The sequence below is a fragment of the Aquarana catesbeiana genome, linkage group LG07 (assembly GCF_042186555.1).
Source record: "Aquarana catesbeiana isolate 2022-GZ linkage group LG07, ASM4218655v1, whole genome shotgun sequence".
Lineage (NCBI taxonomy): Eukaryota > Metazoa > Chordata > Amphibia > Anura > Ranidae > Aquarana > Aquarana catesbeiana.
The window spans coordinates 74,990,935-75,014,619 of NC_133330.1; the positions used below are offsets into that span (position 1 = coordinate 74,990,935).

The 23,685-nt window shown below is 43.3% G+C and overlaps 1 protein-coding gene across 4 annotated transcripts in view; it reads left to right on the plus strand.

The window, feature by feature from the left end:
• The first annotated feature begins 237 nt into the window (after positions 1–237).
• LOC141103106 (protein Wnt-7a) overlaps positions 238–23,685 on the plus strand; it is a 69,012-nt gene continuing 45,564 nt past the window's right edge. Inside the window, exon 1 of one of the 4 annotated variants that reach the window (XM_073592343.1) lies at positions 238–749. In XM_073592343.1, the coding sequence (XP_073448444.1) occupies positions 694–749 (56 nt within the window). In that variant the 5' untranslated portion in view covers positions 238–693. Of the gene's footprint in view, positions 750–830; positions 921–1,035; positions 1,333–23,685 lie in introns of those variants that run through there. The other 3 variants (XM_073592344.1, XM_073592346.1, XM_073592342.1) reach the window with 3 other exon arrangements.

Consider the following 23,685-nt stretch of genomic DNA (forward strand, 5'->3'; position numbering starts at 1 on the left):
ATCAAAGTGAGTCGATCAACATGAGTGGAAAGGTATTAATTGATTCTGCATCTATCAGCCGTACTACATCTAATTAGATTCAATCGAAGTGAGCAGATCAGCCAGGGTGCCTTTAGTTAATCATCATCTTATGTTGCTTGCAACCTGTTTTATTCTTCGAAAACGTTTTCAGCTAGAGTTCCACTTTAAGCCAAGTGATCAGAAAAGTGAGAGAATGGTGTGACTCCGGTGGATGCTCTTTCTCGGTTTCCGTCCAGTGGAGGGTACAGGACAGAGGAGACGTCTTCATCTGCTGGCTTGTCACTGACTTTCAAAAAAAGGAGGAGGGAGCTGTCAGAACCCGGCAGGGAACAATATGTTACATACGCCTGGCATAACTTTAGGAAGAATCCGCCGTAAAAAAAAAAAAAAAAAGAAAAGATCAGAAGCCTAAGTGGAGAAGGAGGGGCTGTGATATGAGTGGTAAACAGATATAACCAGCCCCCTGCAGCATTGTCCATACTACAGTAGAGGAATACTACACACCCTGCTAAAGGATCGCCTGACAGACAGCCTGAGCTGGAAGATTCACAACACAAGAGGAATGCACGCCGTGAAACAGGATCCCAGTGTTCCAACTTCAGGTATTCACCAGACACTGGCCAAGCTGTCTACCTGTTGATTATCACATGAAGAGACTGCTGGCTCTTCACCATGAAATCCACTCTCTCCGCCAACATCGGCTGCAAACCTCCAGCTTCAGGAAACAGGTGAACGTCCTGCGGATTTTTAATTTTTTTTGCTTTTTTTTAGTTTTTTGATTTTTTTTTTTTTTGTTCTCCCCCCCCCCCCCGCTGCAAAATTCACACCCCGGTGGGAGACAACGCTTCAAAAAAAAAGGAGACATGCACTGGATGATGGTGAAGAGCGATCACTAAAGGGTGAGCTTTGCACGCTGGCTGCATCACCCAACTCCACATGTGACTGGCATACAAAATCCTCAGCTAGCCCCGAGTAAAGGAGGAGACGTTTTTTGGGGGGTGGGTGGGGGGGGAGGGGGGGGGAAGAGGCTGCCCACACTGACCGGACCTGGCTCTAGTCCCTTGGGATTTACAAACACTCGCTGTCTCATCTCATCACCAAAAGGGCTTTTGGCTTTTTTTTTTTGTGTGCTTTTGCTTTTTTGATGCTTTGACCTGGATCTCCTGTCCCCCCCCACCCCCCTCCCCCCCAAGACTGTCGGCTCTCACCGCTTTGGATCCCCCCATCCTAATCCAGGAATATGAACAAGAAGACGAGACGTTGGATTTTTCATATCTTTCTCAGTCTGGGGATTGTCTATATTAAGATTGGGTAAGTAGGATGACAAGCGAGGATGACCACCAGGGAGGGTTCGCTGACCAGGAGCTGTGGTCAGTACGCAGTGCTGGTGCCCAACTTCATTCATTCATCCTGGCTGTAGCAGGGGAGAAGTTTTGAGACTGGATTGAAGTTAGTTTGGGAGGTGCAGGGTGTGAGGTGTATTACACACATGACAAGTCCACTGATGCTCATACATCATAGACCGTGTATAGTGTGTGTACCTGGAATTCGATGCACAAAGAAGTATACCTATGGTATAGGATCAGCGAGCAGCCTAAAGCTCACCATACACGTTACAATCTGACCATAAAATCGACTTTATGGCAGATACATGTGCACCAATTTTAATCTCAGATCAAATCGATAAACAATCGAATAACGTCCCTTGTGATTGAGCAAGACTTTGCTATAGATCAGATTCGATCAAAGTGAGCCGATCAGCCAGGGTAGAAAGTTATTGATTGATTCCACATCTATCAGTTGCACTACATCTGATTGTGCATGAAATTGTAGATAAGATCAATTATCGTATCTTCCATCAAATGATCGTAGCCTGTCTTCTTTTATGTGTTATAATGGTCAAATGGGTTGACATCTATAGACTGATTTTATTATCCAGTGACAATAATGATAATAATGACCAATTTTATTATCCAATTGAAATAATGAAATAACCGTAACTTCCCCTACAATTGAGCAAGCCTTGATATAGATCAGATTCAATCAAAGTGAGTCGATCAACCAGGGTGGAAAGGTAATGATTGATTCTTCATCTATCAGCTGCGCTACATCTGATTAAAATATTGTACATGAAATTGCAGATACGATCAAATTCCTTAAGATCGTATCTTCCACCAAATGATCGTAGCCTGTCTTCTTTTATGTGTTATAATGGTCAAATGGGTTGACATCTATAGATTGATTTTATTTTCCAGTGATAATATGATAATAGTGACCGATTTTATTATCCAGTGATAATAATGATAATAATGACTGATTTTATTATCCAGTGATAATAATGATAATAATGACCGATTTTATTATCCAGTGATAATAATGATACTAATGACCGATTTTATTATCAAATCAAAATAATGAAATAACCGTATGGTCCCCTGCAATCGAGCAAGCCCTGAAATAGATCAGATTCGATCGAAGTGAGTCGATCAACCAGGGTGGAAAGTTATTGATTGATTCTGCATCTATCAGCTGCACTACATCTAATTTGAATATTGTACATTGAAATTGCAGATGCGATTAAATTACTCACGATAGCATCTTCCAACAAATGATCGTAACCCGCCTTCTTGTATGTGTTATAATGGTCAAATGGATTGACATCTATAGATCAAACTTATTATCCAATGATAATGATATAAATTATAATAATTACCGATTTTATTATCTAGTCCTAACAATAAATGATCAAATAACAATAACTTCCTATGCAATCAAGCAATACCTGCTAAGATCAGATTTGATCAAAGTGAGTCAATCAGCCAGGGTGCAAAAGTTATTGATTGATTCCACATCTATCAGCTGCACTACATCTAATTAGGAGATTGTACATGAACATGCAGATATGATCAATTACTTAAGAGATTGTATCTTCCCACAAATGATCGTAACCTGCCTGTCTGTCTTATCATGGTCAAATGGGTTGATTGCGCATCTATCAGCTGTACTACATCTAATTAGGATATTGTACATGAAATTGCAGATGCAATTAAATATTTAAGATCGTATCTTCCAACAAATGATCGTAATCCTCCTTTTATGTGTGGTGGACATCTATAGATTGATTTTATTCTCCAATAATAAAGATAATAATGACCGATTTTATAATCCAATTAAATCAATAAACCATGAAATAACTATAACTTCCCTTGCAATCAAGCAAGACTTGATATAGATCAGATTTAAACGATCGTGTGCAAACATTTTTGATTGATTCCGCACCTATCAGCTGCACCACATCTATTTAGGAGATTGTACATGAAATTGCAGATACAATGAACTACTTAAGATTGCATCTTTTAACAAATGATCGTAACCTGCCTTCTCGTTTGTGTTATAACGGTCAAATGGCTTGATGACTATAGATCGATTGCACATATTGGGATTAATAGGAAAATAAATTGATGATTTATCAAAGCATGTGCTAGATTTGCCAAAACTTTGTGAAAGTGCAGATGCAACCAATTACTTAAGATCCTGTATTCCAACAAATGTTTTATAACGATTGAATGGATTGATGGCTATAGATCAATTGTTTTTATGCATTAGTTAGACTTACCAAGCCTATGTAATACGAGGACCTGCCTAAACTATCCAATTAATCTGATCGACACCCACGTGCTAGATTTGCCAAAACTTCATCTTCATCCAAGTTCTGAATCTTAGTTATTGATACTTTTTCACCACCATTTTAATAGTTTTAGATTTTTCTTTATTTTTTCCACTTTTTAGACATGTAACTGATGAAAACAATATAAATGAATGAAAACTCACTGTGCACATTGGTAAACAGAAGCATTTTCCCACTGGGCATAGTGTATAATTAAAGATTCTCTGCAGGCACAAGAGACACAGATAGGTAATCAATTGTATTGATAAAGATGATTATTTTACTGTCCCGTGTCACTGTTTGGAGAGAGCAGTTTCTGAAAGTAATATCCAGTATTCACTTTCACAAATAATGACATGACACTGATTATTGAAATGCTACTGACTACTGACATGGCACTGATTATGGACATGCCACTGCTTACTGACATGGCACTGACTACTGACATGGCACTGACTACTGACATGGCACCGATTATTGACATGGCACTGATTACTGACTTGGCACTGATTACTGACATGGCACTGAATATTGACATTCCACTAATTATTGACATGGCCCTGACTACTGGCATGCCACTGATTGCTGACATGACACTGACTACTGACATGGCACTGACTACTGACATGCCATTGGTTATTGAAATGCTACTGACATGGCACTGACTACTGACATGGCACTGACTACTGACATGGCACTGACTACTGACATGGCACTCATTACTGACATAGCACTGACTATTGACATGACACTGATTACTGACATGGCACTGACTATTGACATGACACTGATTACTGACATGGCACTGATTATTGACATGGCACTGATTACTGACATGACACTGATTATTTAAATCCTACTGACTACTGACATGGCACTGATTATTGACATGGCACTGATTACTGACATGACACTGATTATTTAAATCCTACTGACTACTGACATGGCACTGATTACTGACATGACACTGATTATTTAAATCCTACTGTTTACTGACATGGCACTGATTACTGACGTGGCACTGATTATTGACATGGCACTGATTATTGACATGGCACTGATTACTGACATGACACTGACTACTGACATGCCATTGGTTATTGAAATACTACTGACTACTGAGATGGCACTGATTACGGACATGCATCTGATTACTGATATGGCACTGCTTACTGACATGCCGCTAATTATTGACATGCCGCTAATTATTGACATGCCACTAATTATTGACATGGCACTAATTATTGATATGGCACTGATTATTGACATGGCATTGATCAATCAACCTCCTGGATCAACAAAGAAAATTAGTCACAGGTCACATTTGAATGTTTCCAGACCTTCAGATACACTGGAGGTGTCTGAGCTTTCACTTGCTGTCTCTGCTGTCAGCACCAAGGCCGGCCATAGACGGAGAGATTTTCTTTCCTGCAACCACAGACAGTGTCCCTCCTGCAGAGCCATTGTGTTCTCAGAGTTCTGAGAAAACACAATGATTATTGCTAGTGGCTATAACAGCTGCTGGCAATAATCGCATGCAAAATCTGACAGACTGTACGTTGTACTGTTGATCGATCGATTAACACGGGTACATTTAGCCTGCCCATACATGGAATCTTGACCCGTTCCTGTTGAACTGGCCAAGATTTGAACCGTCTATGGCCGGCTTTAGTCGGTGACATACTTTTGCCCATTTAGATCTATGTATGTGTGTAGAGGTGCGTTCTTTGTAGTGTTAGACATTCATCAATATGCTTTACCTTTGTACACTGATATACATTTTGACACACCTTTTTCAGTGTGTTTTTGAGTTTAGAATGTGGAGTGTATAGAGTTAATAACCATTGACCAAGGTTTATTATAACCTGTACCCAACACCCCAAAATCCATGTTATATGCATCGTGATGTGTTTTCATGGACTTCTATGGGCCCTTCTATGTACTAAAATACAGAAAAAAAGGGACATGTGTTTCTAAAAATGTGATGGCAACAGACACCATTAATCATGGGGAACCAGAACACACGTGTTTTAGCGCATCGGAACGTGTGCATTAAAAGGCAACAATGGGAATGGGCCCCCAAAGGGTATCCAGTGTCTATTGTAACCAGGAGAAGTTATGATTTCATTTAATTAATGATGATAAGATGTCTTAAAGGGGCTGTTTTGCACAGAGTGGCCCCGATCCTCCTCTTCTGGGGTGCCCGGGCGGCGCTCCTGTCTCCTCCTCTTCTCGAGTGCCCCCACGGAGAGCCGAATTCCATGGGGGGCACTCATGCGGACGTGCTCTTGAGTCCTTCTGCTGCGTCCATCGACACAGACAGCAGGACTCGGCCCCGCCCCTGGCTCCTGCGTCATTCAATTTGATTGACAGCAGTGGGAGCCAATTGCTCCTGCTGCTATCAATCTATCCAATGAAGACCAGAGACAGCGGCTGGAAATGCTGTGCTTGTCCCCGTCGCTGGAACGATCGGGTTCAGGTAAGTAAAAGTGGGGCTCTGGGGGGCTGCTGCATTACAGAATGTCTTTCATCTTAATACAAAGAATAGTGAAAAACCTCAAGGGTTTACAACCCCTTTAAGCTGTCCATAGATGATTTGAATGTTGGTTGGTCCAGCAGGGACCGGCTGAGATTTGAACCATCTGTGGACAGGCTGATTGTGCCCATGTCGATCCATCAACTACAAGTGGAACTTTTATGGAACTACATAACTACATGTCCCATGTGCATACCTGTACAGTCATTGATCTTTCAACTTTTTTTTTTTTTATCCTTTTTGCATCTTGCTGCTGAGCTTTAGTTTATTCCAGTCACTTCCTGTCTACATTAGGGTTGCCACCTTTTCTTCAAGCCAAACCTGAACACTTTAGCGGCCTGGAAAACCTTTGGGTGCCTCAAGGAGAGTAGTAATGCGGTACGCATAGCGTGCCGCAGTGAACAATGGGTGTGGCCAAATTGCTCCTGCTGACATCATCACCCTGCCCCCCAGTGATGTCAAACCTGCCCCCAGACAACAGCCCACAGCTCCCCAATGGCAACATATTTGTGTGTGACTATCTTGGTTACTTGGGGAGCCACAGCCCAGTCTAAATAATGTGTCCGGGTTTCAGTCCGACACATGATTCAAAACCCGGACTGTCCGGGTGAATCCCGGACAGGTGGCAACCCTACTCTACATGTACTCATTCCATCATCATTCCATTCCATCATTAAATTTGAATTCCAAACACAAAAAGCTTTCCTTTATGTTCTTCAAAACCCACAAATTATTTAAATTTTCTTTGTGTTAGTGGTGCACCAAAATGAAAATTCTGGTGTTGAAACCAAAAATTAAGGATAACCAAAACCCGACAGTTTTTAAAATGTTTTTTTTTTTTTTTTTTTACAATTAATGAATTGGGCTAGCGTTTTTGCATTGAAGTCAATGGGACGTGATTTTGCATTGAAGTCAATGGAACTCGACTTTGCATTGAAGTCAGTAGGGGGTATTTTTCCATTGCAGTCAATAGGACGCGATTTTACATTGAAGTTAATGGGATGCAATTTTGAATTGCAGTCAACAGGGGGCGTTTTTGTATTGAAGTCAATAGGAAGCAATTTTGCATTGAAGGCAATGGGACACGATTTTGCATTGAAGTCAGTGGGACACAGTATGCCATTATCGGCACCTTTTATCGGCTGATAACCCTATTATTGGCCAATAATTTTTGGCACCCAATAAATTGGTGCATCCCTACTTTGTGTGCATTAAATGCCTTTGCAAACCCAGATATTACCTTGTATATATCAGTGCCATCATCACTGTGCTGGACATAATCTGTGCAGAGCAGAACTGTGGGAGGGGCCCAGTAGCTCCACCCACTACAGGCTGGCTGTAGAAAACTACAAGAGGGGGTGGAGACAAGACCAGACACTCTGCACAAGTAGAGATTCAACCCACTGGTATGAGACACTAGTCTGCCCATTGACACCAACAATGGGGCATAATTCCTTCCACTGACACCAACAATGGGGCACAATTCCTTCCACTGACACCAACAATGGGGCATAATTCCTTCCACTGACACCAACAATGGGGCATAATTCCTTCCACTGACACCAACAATGGGGCATAATTCCTTCCACTGACACCAACAATGGGGCATAATTCCTTCCACTGACACCAACAATGGGGTAGCATTTTCCCCACTTACACCAACAATGGGGTACCATTCCCCCCTAATACATAACATGGGTCACTGTTTACTCCCACTGATGCCAGAAAAATTGTATATTCCCGCTGGCCACAGTCCGGCCCCCACACAGTCTGGAGGACAAGTAACTGATCCTTTGTTTAGAAAGTTTGGGGTGGGACAGAACAAACATTCAAAACAGGAAAATGATGTGTAAGGCATGTCTGATGGATTGGAAGGTTTTGATAAAATTTCTGTACATGTCAGATAAGGTAATCAACCTTTCTATGGGGATTACTGGCAAAGATCATCCCTCTTTGTCTAGGAGGTTACATTTTTGCATCACCCGTATTTTGTCGTATCTGACTGTTGGTGTACCTATAGGGTAAGACTTTTTGACTGTTTAAATGACAATTGCGCGGTCATGCTACGCTGTACCCAAACAAGATTTTTATAATTTTCTTCCCACAAACAGAGCTTTCTTTTGGTGGTATTTGATCACCTCTGCGGTTTTTATTTTTTGCTAAACAAATAAAAAAAGACCAAAAATTTGGAAAAAAAAAAAACTTTTTCTTTGTTTCTGTTATAAAATGTTGTAAATAAGTACGTTTTCTCCTTCACTAGTGGGCACTGATGAGGCTGCACTGCCGGGCGCTGATAAGGTGGCACTGATGAGTACGGATGAGGTGGCACCAATGAGGTGGCACTGATGGGCACTGAAATGCGACACTGATGGGCACTGACAGGCGGCACTGATGGGCACTGATAGGTGGCACTAATGGGTACTCATAGGCGGCACAGATGGGCACTCATAGGCGTCACAAATGGGCACTAATGGGTACTTATGGGTGGCACTGATGGGCACTGATAGGCGGCACTGATGGGCACTGATAGGTGGGCACTGATGGGCATGGATGGGCACCGATAGGTGGCACTGATGCACACTGATTGGCATCACTGATTAGGAGGCACTGGCAGGTATTGCTCATGGGCACTGATTGGTATCATGTCTGGGGGCACATTGCCACCCATGGCCACCAGGGGTGCCATATCTGGTGGTCAACAGTGGTGGCTATCCCTGGTGGTTCTCGTGGCATCCCTGGTGGTCCTGGGTGGGCATCCAAGAGGGGCTGCTCTGATAAACAATCAGCGCAGACCCCCCTGTCAGAGGAGCAGCTGATCGGCTCTCCTCTACTCGTGTCTATCAGACGCGAGTAAGGAAACGCCGATAAGCGGCTCTATCTGTTTACATCATGATCAGTCGTATTTGGACACGGCTGATCACGTGGTAAAGAGTCTCCGTCAGAGACTCTTTACCTAGATCAGTGTTGCGGTGTGTCAGACTGACGCGCCGCAACAACGATCGCCGCCATGCACGCCCCCCTTATTATCCTGACCATGTCATATGACGTCCAGTCAGGATATCGCAACCACTTTGCCGTGGTTAAGAGAAGCACCATTCGACCCACCTCTCCTGAGCCAGGCTGTCTGAAATGTGCCCCAGCCTGTGACTGAACGGTGAAAGGAGAAGCAGCACACTCTGCTCCCTGCTCTTATCAGCATGTTACTTGTCAGCACAGGAACTGATTGCCTCCTTGTGCAGCTTCTTCCTCTTGCACTCCAGCTCTGCTGTACAGGGACAGAAAGTGGCTGATATCAGGTCAACTTCAGACACTGCTTGTATTTAAAACATACACTTATTGATGTATTGATTGCAGAGCTGCAATAATCTGTGTCTTTTATATCTGCCTTTAACCCTTTCGCTGCCAGGTATGTCGTACAGACCTGAGGGGGGGGGGTGTATTACACACAATCCTGTGGCTGCAGCCCCTGGGATTGTGTGTGAAACTGACAGGCAGACTCCTACCTGTCAGGTGAGAGCATTCATGCGTCTTTGTTGTCGCCCGATCACTCGCACACCCCCCGGTACCGGCGCTACCCCCCCGCCGCCGTGCCATGCTTACCGGGCTCCGCTTGCCCATCGGCGGGCCTGTGAGTTCCATGGTGGGTGCCGGCAGCTCAAGGGGAAGGAGAAGAGCGGACACACGTCCACTCTCCCCCCTTCTTCTTGTGACCCGGAAAGCGGCGTCTCTGATGTTGCTTCCGGGTCAAGCTCTCAGTGTCCCCAGCTAACTCAGCTGGGAAATAATGTTTTGAAATGCCATCTGCATTGCAAAACATTTAGTGGAGCACAGGGGAAACATGTGGGGTCTTTTAGACCCTGCATATCTCAATAAAGAGTACCAGCCACCAAAAACACATCACATAGGGGACTTTTTGTCCCCTACGTGATGAAAAAAAAGTTAAGTAAAAATACATTTTTTATTGCAAAAAAATAAAGTAACACCCAAGCACATAACACCCCCCTCCCCCCAATCTTTTGAGCCCCCCCCCACCCCCACATATACACACACGCATGAACGTAATGCATCTGGGCGCCTACGCGTGAAAACGTTGATTGTGATACACATCTTGCATATCGCTGCGCACGCCGGAGTGTGAGCAATAATTCTAACACAAGACCTCCAGCGTAACACTAAACTGATACCTATAGGGGGCTTTTGAAGTGTCGCCGATAGAAAATATAGGGTACAGAAGTTTGACGCCATTTTACAGGCGCACAAAAATTTAAGGTTGAGTAGCTATTTACTCGGTGCAACCTTTGCGATAATATCGCGTGACATAAAAAAATTGGAACTACCACTATTTGATTCTCTAGGGTAGGTATCTGCTTTCAGAAAATATATAATATTTGTGGATTTTGTGTAATCATCAGGCCTGAAATTATTTTTTAAAAGGGTTAAAGAAGACCTGTACTGAGAGAATAAGGAGGCTACTATTGCTGAGCTCTTCTTCTGAAAATGCTAGATGACTGGCTGCTACACTAATTATGTACTTTGAGTCACTCACCTGAATCAAGTTTGCAGATCATGAGTTCTGACGTTGCACCGACTTTTTAATATGTGCGCTTGTTTTCCGGGTCAGTGACAGGTGACTAGAATTTTTCAGGTCAGTAATGACGCCCTCCTGTTTCTTTTAGGCTTCCTATGCAGCACATTGGTGTGAGAATTTCTAGTTGATGTTTCCAACCACCTGAGATGAGAAAGAGGGCACCTTTTAGCACAAAGTATGATTTTGTCCCACCCCATGACAGCTCATTGCACAAAAATGATTATAAAAACCCACTGGGGCTTTTTTTTTCACTGCTGCAATTCTTTTTATTTATCCTTCCTGCCCGCCCTGGTGTTTCTTTAATAGATTCTGAATGCCCGGGGGGCAGAAAGGATTGACGATTGACGATGTGATTGGCTGTCACAGTGATCACATGATCGAGAGCTGGTCCCGCTGGCTACTGATCTTTAGTGGGAACCAAGTGCATTGAGGGCGTTCTCAACACAAAAACACTTGCCGCCCAGTGATGCGTATGTGCAGCATGTGGGCATAAAGCATTTAACATTAAATAGGAAGCAGTGCAGTAATCTAAAGGAAGCAAAAACATTTGGTGCAAAAGTGAACTCCAACCTTCCCTTCAGTCTCGCACAATTGTACAGGCTTGTCTCTGATTTCACTGAACACTGTAAGCTTCTTGCAGTGTGCATTAGAAGCTTATAAAGCCTACCTCATTTCCTGGCTGATGGACTTCTAGCACCACCTCGCCCTTTCCTTCCCAGCCTTATTGTCCCTGGCCTGCCCCTGTCATTTATTGGATTTTAGTTTTAATCATGGAGGCTCAGCATGACATGTGGGCCTTACCTAGGGCAGTCTCCATCCACCCATTGAGGCATTTTGAGATTTGCAAAACTCCTCGCAATAGCCAGACCACTGCTTACTTCTGAGAGGAGTACTGCACCCCCCAGCCTTTCCCATCAGCCACAATCTGGGTGCATTGCATAGAAAAGCACAGATGACATCACTGGGCCTAACATAAAGTATCTAACGGAATCAAAAAGGTTTCATTTAAAATTTTAATTAACATGTTGATGAGGGGGAAAGGAAGTACCAGGGAAGGCAGAATATAAGCAGAATAAACTTAACCTTTAAATAGCATGTTTTATCTATTCATATCTCTGCCCCAGGCCTAACAGAGAGACATTCAAGGATGAAAAAGGGTTAGAGGGATTCGGTTCCAGAAGAGGGACAGTGTCTTCAAAGGAGGGACAACTGGGAGCTTTGCTAGTTTAAAATAATGGATTTGGGTAAGTAGAAGCATGCTGGCTGAGCTGGAGAATGCATCAAAATGAAGGAAAATGCTTTTGTGAACAAGTCCTCATATAAGAGCCACTTTGAGGCACTACTGAAGCTCTCAACAGACTCGAGACAGTAATTTCACTGTCCTGGCATTTGTCTGTCGGAAGGTAAATAAGATACCATACCTGTCTGGAAGGCAAAGTAGTCTGTGTGGGGCTTGGTGACTGAGACAAGCAATTCTTAGATAGATAGAATACATTTGTCACTTTAATCAGTCCCTTTACCCAGAAGAGCTTGCAATCTAATGTCCTGTCTACACAGTCACACTGGAGTTTGTTTCATCAGACACCGATTGAGATACAGTATTTGTTGTTTAGCTTTGGATGAAGTAAGGAACAATTAAAACCTCTGTCAGAATGAGAGGAGGTCAAAAACCCAACAAGTTTTTGACCTCCTCTAATCCTACCAGTACAAAACCCACCAGAGAACCCATAAAAGGATCCAGGATTGGGACTGTCACAGCATTGAGAACGACTGATCTCACCCCACTCGGAGACAGGGCTCGTTCTCCATCTGCATTTAAAGTTGATAGTTTCGACCACAACCTCCATATGTAATTTTTTCACTAATCATAAAAATTATTTGATGTAATAACTTGACCTTAGATACCTACTAAACTATAAGCTCTTTCCTGCCTCTTTTATCCAGTGGATACCTCAGGCCTCTCTATGGGTCTCCAATCTGCTTTTTTGGTCTGAGTCCTCAGACCTTTGAGGACCACCTGAATCCTAAAACCTACGTCAGTTTTTGTGTGTGTGTGTGTGTCCTTCACTTGAGGACCACCACCACCTGAAATCTCCTAACCTCCGTCAGTTTTTGTGTGTGTGTGTGTCTGCGTCAACCAAAAAGCCACTACATGAAGTGAGAGAAAATCTCTTCAAAATGAGGAGAAATCTCCTCTTAGTCCCCATGCACACCTGAGCTGAGCTTTTATCAGGCGTTTTTTCAAGCATTTCTTTTGTGGGCATAGATTCTTTTTTTAAAAAACTGCAAGGCAATGCCATAATGTGCTAGTACGCATCGCAGGCTAGCACATTATGTGAAACTTACCTGAAGATAAAGCCCTCCAGCGATGCGCGGTCACTACTGGAGACCGCTTCCATCTTAACCCGGTGTTCCTTTTGGGTTTGCGGACTCTGGCTGTGTGAGTGGACATGGGAGCCACCGTCCACGGCACAGGACTCAGAGCGCATGTGCTGGTGACATCACCGGCTGCATGAAAAGTAAATATCTCCTAAACGGTGTATGTTTAGATGATAGTTACAGTACCTATAGGTAAAAGTCATTAATGGGAGTTTTTGCAAGGGAGTTATGCAAAGGAGGTTGCATGGAAGTTATGCAAGTGTTTTTGCATGTGTATTCAAGATCAAGCATTTTTGTTTGGGTCAATGTAAAGCAGTATAGTTTGTGACATCATATATACGCATACTTAGGCCTACAGACAAATAGAGGCGCACTATGGCTGTCATGCTATATGGCAGAGTATGACTCCCAGAGTATGCTGGATTCCCAATGTCCTCCCAGGACCTTTGGCTTTTGCTCTTGCTTTTGTAATGTGTATTTTTGGAGTTGTAAAGATTGGGGTGTGCCGGCACCATACAGATAAATATCTCCATATCCAGCATAGCAAGGCCTTGCTTCTCCATTTTTTTCTTTAGCTGGGCTTCCTGGGTGGGAGGGAAGCAAAGGAAAATAATTGTTCAAGCACAAAAATGCATGAAAACACTTGTTTTGCTCATTTACAAGTGCTTTTATTAAACTTTATGGGGCAAAAATGCATGACACAGCTTTACAAAATGCTCATGTACCTTTTTGAGCTTCAAGAAAAACAGAATGGAATTTCCAGTGTTGAGCTTTGTTGCATATAAGGAGATGGGGTAAATGCGCAACAACACGCTCAGATTTGAATGGCTATAACAGTTATCAGAGAGGCAGGTGAGCCCATTGGAAAATTCCCCTCTTATTCAGGAGACAGCAATAAAATTCAGTACTCTTGATCACTTTCTGTCCTGGTGACAATGGTTACCAAAACAGACTTGGTCAATCTCCTCTGTGAGGACACAGCAATAAAAACCTGACGATGTTCTAATAGTTTAGTACTGGATTATTGGAGGAAGCTAACTTGTGCAAGTTGAGAACATACAAACTCAATGCAGATAGGTAGCCTCTAGGAACCCCAGCATTTCAAGTGCTAATATAAAGTGGAGCTCCACCCAAAAGGGGAAGCTCTGCTTGTCTGCCCCCCCCCTTTGCTGACACATTTTGGCACCTTTAGAGGGAGAGGTTACCTGGTTCTGAAAGGTGCCCGCTCCCACTTCTGGCTCAGTTCGCCATAGCGAACTGACCTGGAGGTTCAGCCCACCCCCTCCTTCCCCCGCAGCCTTCTGGGACACTTCACAGGTCCGAGAAGACTACAGCCTATTCCCAAAGTGCAGTAGGAATCCGGCTGTGAAGTCAGGGACAATCGGCTCGGGTGAGGACACTGCTGGATGCCTGGACAGGTAAGTGCCCACAATATTTGTAGTTGCTGACTTTGAATTTTTTTTTTGGAGTGGGGGGAGGGGGGCAAAGGGTTCCTGTTTGACTCCAGTCACCCCCCTCCCCCAAAAGAAAAGTTTTGGGTTTAGATATCCTTAAAGAGAAGCTCCAGTCCCCCCCCCCAAAAAATTAAAGTCAGCCATTACAAATACTGTAGCTGTTGACTTTTAATATTAGGACACTTACCTGTCCAGGGAACCCGCATGTCCTCTTTAATCGGTGCAGGTGTCGGCATCTTAAGTAACTGCCACTGCACGTTGTGAATGGTCCCGCAGTCCTCTGGGACCTGTGATGTGTGCCAGAAGACTGTGGGGGAGGAGGAGGGGGACGAACTTCCACACAGATTGCCACTGCGATCTAACAGGAAGTAGAAGTGGGTACCTATCAAAACCAAGGGGGTTCGGTGGCTGGGGATGCAAGCAAGCGGAATGTCCCCTTTTGAGTGAAGTTCCGCTTTAATGTTTTTTGGAATTTTGATTGGAAACTAGGGAACCAACATGTAACCCATGAAAGCATGAGAACAAAAATACAAACTCTAAGTACATAGTATTTGTGACCTGGGAAAAGTGTGTGGGCCACTCAGGCTTGATAGGGAGGGTATGTAGACAGTGCGTCCGCAGCTGCTGCTAGAGAGCTGGCAAGGGATGGAACCCATCCTGGCTCCTGCAAAGGTTCAAGGAAGGAAGGAAGGAAGGGTGACCCTTGGAAGTCGCACATTTATGATGTCCTGCTGCAATGAATGGAGTGGCAACGTTAGCCTGGAATCCGACCAGGCCACGTCCCCAACACATTTTACTCCGCCCCCTCCGGAGCTTAGTCATGGGGAACGTAGTACATACATAGCTCCCAACTGTCCCTGATTTTAAGGGACTGTCCCTGATTTAGAACAAAGTCCCTCTGTCCTCCTCATTTGTCCCTCATTTTGGTCTGATCTGTATAGCTGTATATGAAATGCACTTTTTACCTTTCAAAAAGTGTTTTCCAGTGCTAAACCTTTCATCCAATTTCTAAATTGCTGCATTTGTAAATTTCAAAAGCCAATATAAAGGAATAGTTGTAGTAAAAAAAACACTTGTGGGTTTAACTAATCATTTTTTGGGGATAACTCTCCTTTAAGGGGGCGTGGTAGGGGGTGTGTCCTATGCTTACATACTTTTGCTAATAGGTGTCCCTCCATTCTCAAAAAGTTGAGAGGTATGTACATAGTATCTGTGAGAGGCATTGCACCCAAGCCTTCAGCAATGCAAGGCAAGAGTACTAGCTTAGTCCTAGTGATCCTCGATCCTTAATTGATGCGCAGGGGATCTCATTTCAGAGGTGTTTGACAGGCGGTGAGAAGGCAGTATAACGTGGCTCAGCCACCTGCTTTCACCCCGCCCAAGCCCTTAGGGCCCATTCTGGCCCGTGTGCATTATATTAGCGATTTTTAATGCGCATTGTAACGTGTTATGACGCACTTTTATGTTATTCCATACACCTTACAACGCTGCAGAATGGGCAGGTCATGTTTTGGAAAACTGCTGTAAACAGCGCAAACCTAATTTATAACATTGGGACTTTGTGCACACAATTTGTAATGTGCTGGTACGGTGTGAACCGGCTCTTAGCATTCCAGCTTGAACTCTGGATCTAGAGCTGCAAGACAGTAGCACTATAGATAACTAGGAATAACTTTTTCCTTCCACACTTGAAAATCAGTACAGCAGCTTGATCGCCCTGCACCGCTTCCACTATAGCCCTGTGTGTGTAATTGTACACTTGTACTGAGCACTCTGATTTATGAGTCAGGAAGTAATGTCAGGATTTGGCACAAGACACCGGCTTTTTATCGGTGTTATAATTATAGCAAGAAAAAAAAATCACAAAAACACACACAAACTGATAGGGAAAAGGCGAGGTTGAGCTGTCCGTGAAATTTACACAATCCGTCCTCCCAGCGTAATTTGTGATTACAAGAGCTACTTTTGGAGAAGGAGAAGATGTTTAATAACAGACGTTAACGCACACAAAACCGGCGGTGTCTTTTGGACGGGAATGTCTTCAGATCTACATGTGCAGCTGAATGAACTTGTCATTGTTTAGTCTCTCAAAGCAGGAGACAATAGGTTAACCAAGCAATACATAAAACAGGGAGGAACTGGACGAGAAGAAAGGAGATCCCTACTTATTATTACAGCTGGGATATCCAATCCTGCAGGTTTCATCAACAAGACTTTAAGGCTTCATTTAGAAGTGTGGTTGGGGGAGCAACATGCAAACGCGCATTTTTGATGCCCATTTATGTAATTTATTTTCACACAAATAGAGCTTTCTTTCGGGGGTACTAGATCACCACGGGGTTCTTTATTATATAAACAAAAAAAAAAATACTGAAAAAAAAATCTACTTTCTGTTATAAAACATATCCAATAAATAAGAAAAAAATTCTTCATAAATTTAGGTCAAAATGTATTCTGCTACATGTCTTTGGTTAAAAAAAAAAAAAAATCGCAATAGGTGTATATATTTTAGTTTGTGTGAAAGGTATAGCGTCTATTAACTATGGTATATATACTGCAATTTAGGCAGCTATAGATGCTATACTGATATGCCCTGTACACACAGTTGGTTTTTCCGATGGAAAAAGTGCGATCGGATTGTGTTGTCGGAAATTCAGATCGTGTGTGGGCTCCATCGGACTTTTTCCGTCGGAATTTCCGACACACAAGTTTGAGAGCAGGATATAAAATTTTCCAAAAACAAAATCCGATCAGTTAAATTCCGATCGTGTGTAGACAAATCCGACACAGAAAGTGCCATGCATGCTCAGAATAAATTAAGAGATGAAAGCTATTGGCTACTGCCCTGTTTATAGTCTCGACATACGTGTTTTACGTCACCGCGTTCAGAATGATCGGATTTTCCGACAACTTTGTGCGACCGTGTGTATGCAAGACAAGTTTGAGACAACATCCGTCAGAAAAAATCCATGGATTTTGTTGTCAGAATGTCCGATCAATGTCCGACCGTGTGTACAGGGCATAAGGCGTTCAGCAACCTATAGTGTGACTGTGATAGGGTGGCGGCCAATCTGATACTAACAGACATAGGCTGGGAGGGTCAATAAATGACATCGCTAGTGACATTAATGCAGTGGTCAGTGATAAAACTGTACACTGACACTGTACTACATCTATGGGCAATCAAGGGATTAACTGCCTAACAATGTGTGCTGTTTTACTTACTAATCTGGCTGTTCTTTCTCCCTTCTTTTTAGGGAGAAGAAACAGCCAGATTGCTGTTCACAGCACACAAAGTTCTGTGTGTTTGTAAACACAGAATGCTGTGTGTGATTGGACGCAGCTAATCAGCAGGTTTCAGCCAAAATCATTGGCTGAATTCTGCTGTCAAACTCAGACCCGAAAGCAAGCCGGGCAACGCACATGTACATTCCTGAGCCTGCACCTGCTGGAGGTTAAAGTTGTACAGGTTTAATTAATTTTATTTATGTAGCCCTGACAATTTTGTCTTTGCGCTTTGTATATGGTGTATTCATAACAGTCTGTTCCCACAAGGAGCTGAGGCTTGCTATACACTCATTTTTGTAATTCAGCCTGCAGGCTGAGCAAAAAATAATGTAAAGCTGGTCATACACTGTTGGTTTTCTCAATGAAAACAAACTAATAAATGCCTCCATCTACACAAACGAGGTGGGTGGAGGAATCCCCGCTTCTGGGATATTGTATTCTGAGTCCCGGTTCACAATTATGCGATGCGTGAACCAGCGCGATTCCATGCATGTCACTCGCCGGTGGTTTACACTGACATCTGCAAACCGCTGCGGGTGTCCATGTAAAGTTAATGACACCACCAGATTGTTTCGCAGATCGCAGTGCAAACTGTCAAATGGTGCAGGAATCGGATTGCATGGGCATGAACCAAAAAAAGGGTCCTGCACCATTTTGGTGCGAATGCGATGCGATTTCAGCCACACAGTTTGTATGGCTGAAATCACAGTGCACAGACATTGCATGTGATCTGCACAGTAATGCGGTGCGAATCACATGTAATGTCTGTCATCGCACTAATGTGAACCTAGAACGACAGTCCCCACAGCTGTCAGAATACACTGATCAGCACCTGCAGCCACTGATCAAGAAAAAGTTTCCAGCATGTCCTTTCAACAAAGCTTGTCCTGAAACTTTAAATAAAATAAGACACAGACAGTACCCAACGGTTTGGTTACAAGTGCACTAATATGGCTATAATCACCTTAAAGAGGAACTGCAGTCTGCTCACATAATTTATAATAAAAACATCTTTGCCATTCTGAAGCTTCCCTACAACCACGTTGCATATTAATTGATATATACTGTGATTCTGTACATGCCAAATATGCTGCAGAAATCTCCCTCCACTGAGTCTGGCTGCAACCATTTTAACTGTGGGCAGCTGAAGCTGCTGCCTGTTCACTTCCTGAATTTACACAGAGGCACACCTCCAGCTCTGCAGCTCTCATTGGCCTTCTTATTACTCATCCCCCCTCCCTTCCTGGAAAACTCTCACCAGAGTTAGAGAGAGAGCTGTGCATGATGTCATAAGCCAAGGCTAATGACCCGGCAAGAAACAGGAAGTGGGCTGTATAAGGTATTTACTGGCAAAAAAAATATGTTTTACTATCCAAAGTTAAATCAACAAGGGCAGAAGATTGAAAGTTAGATAGATGGAAAGTTGAAAAAATGACTGAAGGTCTGCTTTAAGAAAATGGGAGGAAACCCATACAAGCACAGTGAAAACTCCATGCAGGTGGTATCCTGGTTGGGATTCAAACCAAGTGCTACAAGGCAGGAGTGCTAACTGCTAAGCCACTGTACTGTTCTTATACTTTTTTTACTGCCACTCTCATGATTCATAACTACACCATCTGATATTTCAGTAAATACAGTAAAACCTTGGATTGTGAGCATAATTTGTTCCGGAAACATGCTTGTAATCCAAAGCACTTGTATATCAAAGCAAATTTCCCCATAAGAAATAATGGAAACTCAGATGATTCATTCCACAACCATATATTCATAGGTCCTTCAGTTTATAGTCCATATAAAAAGATTATAGCAATGTGATAGGTTCTATCATACCATAAAATGTCCATCCACAAATGGCAGCCTCCACAAGGGGATTAGAAGCAAAATCCAGCAGAAGCTACAGAGTATAAAAGAGAAGAGAGGCGCCTCTAAGTGTAGACTTAGAGACAACATTTAGCAACTTACATGGTTAAAAAAGCGCATCTTAGTATGCAGGCATCCGGGGTAAAGCTGTCGACATAGACCATCCTCCGCACCACCGTCAGTCTGCAATCTTGACTGGGAAGACTACCCTGCAGTAGAGCGATCTGAAAGCGAGGCTTGAAGCACTCGTGGAGCACAGCGTGGAAGGGATGACGTAGATGGCGGTGCGGAGGATGGTCTATGTGGAGAGCTTTACTCTGGATGCCTGCACACTTAGATGTGCCCGTTTTAATCATCAACCATGTGAGTTGCTAAATGTTGGACCTTCATTAATTGTAACCATATTGCTACACTTTGAGGCACCTCTCTTCTCTTTTATACTCAGTTGTGACATGACGCTACTTGTATATCAAGACATCACTTGTATATCAAGTCAGAATTTATAAAAAAAATTTTGCTTGTCTTGCAAAACGCTCTCAAACCAAGTTACTCTCAATCCAAGGTTTTACTTGTATTTGTGTTTGCTAAATCTTATCACATAGGCGACGCCACACACCCTCAACTCTACATGGCAGTGCAGGGGCCTAGTGATTGGCCGCGAGGGCATTAAGTGCTGCTGGTGGTGGGGGGAAGGGGGGTTTGCAAGGGAACCTTTTACTTTGACCTAAATGTTGAAACAGATATATTCTGTTTAAGACACCTTTCACACTGGGGCCGCCCGAGCGTTAGCGCCAAAGCGGCACCCATTTTAGCAGCGCTCTAGCGCTGTTTAAGCAGCGTTTTTCGGCTGCTAGAAGGGCACTTTTAACCCCCACTAGCAGCCGGAGAAGGGGTTAAAAGCGCCTGTGTTGCGACGCTTCCGAATCGCTTTTCAGGCGCTTTGGAAGCGCCGCCCTTTCATTTCAATGGGCAGGGCATTTTTGGAGCGGTGTATACACCACTCCCAAACCGCCCCAAAGATGCTGCTTGCAGGACTTTTTCTAACGTCCCGCAATAACACCGCCCAGGTGTGAAAAGTCACACTGAAATGACTGGGAGGCGGTTTTCAGGCGCTATTTCTAGCGCTAAAATGCCTGAAAACTGCCTCAGTGTGAAAGGGGGCTAAGGAATGTTTGTTTTTTCTACATCAGTTTGAGATGCTTCAGAGATTATTATATTTTGACATCCCATTGACTTGTATGGGGAGAGAAGCAGTTTTTAAAGTTAACAAAAGCTCTTCAAATCTAGTCTTTAACAACCTCAATACAGAGCACTTACATCCCCTTCCTGCCCAGGCCATTTTTCAGCTTTCAGCACTGTCACACTTTGAATGACAATTGCGCGGTCATGCTACATTGTAACCATGTAAAATTGTTATCTTTTTTTTCAAACAAATAGAGCTTTATTTTGGTGGCATTTAATCACTTCTGGGTTTTTAATTTTTTCCAAAAAAAAAAGACCAACAATTTTGAAAAAAAAAAGTTTTTCTTAGTTTCTGTCAGTAAATTTGGTAAATAACTATTTTTTCTCCTTCACTGATGGGCGCTGATGAGACAGAACTGATAGGCTGCATTGATGGGCACTGATGAGGTGGCACTGATGAGTAGGCACTAATATGCTGCACTGATAGGTGGCACTGATATGTGGCACTGATGAGCACTGATAAGCGGCACTGATGGGTGGCACTGGTGGGCACTGATAGGCGGCACTGGTGGGCACAGATGGGTGGCACTGATGGGCATTGATTGTCAGCAATGATGGGCATTGATGGACAGCAGTGATGGGCATTGATGGGCAGCACTGATAGCCAACACTGACTGGCATCACTTGTGGGCACTGATTTCTGGCACTTGTGGGCACTGATTGCTGGCACTTGTGGGCACTGATTTCTGGAACTTGTGGGCACTGATTGCTGGCACTTGTGGGCAAAGGTGGGCACTGATTGCTGGCAGTGGTGGGCACACATTTCTGGCACTGGTGGACACTTAATCGTAATCAGGGCACAGATGATCCGTGCCCTGATTACATCCCTAGATGTCCTCTGTGAGGAGATGCCACTGATCGGCTCTCCTCTCCTCATACACTCTGTCAGTGTGAGGCAAGGAGCGCCGATTACTGGCATCTCCGTGTTTACATGTGACCAGCTGTGATTGGACACAGCTGATCACATGCTTAAAGACCCGTGGCTGCGGCTCTTTACAGTGTTCAGGGTCGCGCTGTGTCCTAGCAACACTGTGTGGCCGCGGGCACGTGAGAGTGGTCGTTCTAGAAAGCCGTCATATGACATCCACTCGAAAAAAAGAAAAAAACTTTTTGCCTATGGTTATACTTTGAACTGCAAAGGCAGCTGGATGAGCATATACACGTGTAATGGGAAAATTATGCCCCCTGTTGCATTCCGTAGGCAGTGCAGGTGCTGAACCCAACCCATTTAAGTGAATGGGGTTTCATTGCAACCACCCTGCAAATACAAGTTATGCACAGGTGGTGGTGCATCATTTACAGGGTTGAACTCTCTGGGGTTGATTTACTAAAGGGAAATTGACTGTACACTTTGCAAATTGCAGTTGCACTCTTCAAGAGCAGTTGCTCCAAAGATTAGTAAATGAGTAAAAGCTCTACTGACTTTCATCATCAAATCATGTGCAAGCAAAAATGCTGTTTTTTTATTTTCCTTGCACGTGATTGGGTATTCTTTGCAAAGTGAAGCTTCATCTCATTTACTAAGCCCTGGAGCAATTGCACTTGCAGAGTGCAACTGCACTTTGCAAACTGCACAGTCTAGTTGCCTTTAGTAAATCAACCCATCTGTCTTGTGATAAGTATGGAGGCTGCCATTGCTGGCCTTCCTCTAAAAATGCTATTTGCCTGCCTATTCTTGGCGACAATACTTGAAATCACTGACCTGGAATGTGCATGCTGTGTTTGAGTGTCAGAAAAGTGTCAACATTCCTTATTTCCTCTCTTGTTTTTAGGCCAGCCACTAAGAAAGCAATGAAGCCAATGACTTGGCATGATAGCCAGGCAACTAGGATTTTCATAAGATGGACAGCAATAGCAGACTCTATACTTCCTCATGACAATTAAAGGACAAGTTCATCCAGAAGTGATATTTTAAGTTGAACCACTCACAGGCTTCTTTTATTTCTTGGGCAGCTCAAATTTCCTTAGCATAGTTCTCCACCATTCCTAATATTGCCTTGGAATCCTTCTGGACTTTTGCTGTATAATGGAGATTCCATTTCTGCAACCCATATAATATGAGGGTTGTACTGAAACAAATGCAAAAGTGGGCACAACTTTTTTATTAACTTACACAGGTCATTCAAATTTCACGTCAGTAGAATAATCCTTCCTCTATGGTAACTCTTCTTCTTTTTCATTTCAGGTAAATAAAGGATTCCAAGCAGAAGCAATGTGCTGCCATTGAGTTCTTGACGAAGGAGGGGTACAGACTGTCCAACATTGATAGTCTCCCAACGTGTGGTGTGTCTTAAATGCTGGTTTTCCCTTATGTAAACTTCTTCATCCATCTGTGAACATTGCTTTTGTCAATGGTGTCATCTCTGTAAACATTCCGTAACCTTCTGTGGATGACAGACAGCCTGTACACCTCCTTCGTCAAGAACTCAATGACAACACGGTGCTTCTGCTTTGAATCTGTAATTTACCTGCAATGAAAAAAAAGAAGGAAGAGTTACTGTACCAACATGTGAAATTTGAATGACCTAAGTAAGTTACTAAAAAAGTTGTGTCCAGTTTTGCATTACTTTCAGTACAGCCCTAGTATAAAGCATATTACTAATACAAAAGGGAGGGTGAGATCAGCTTGTACTGACCTCAGCATGTGGGA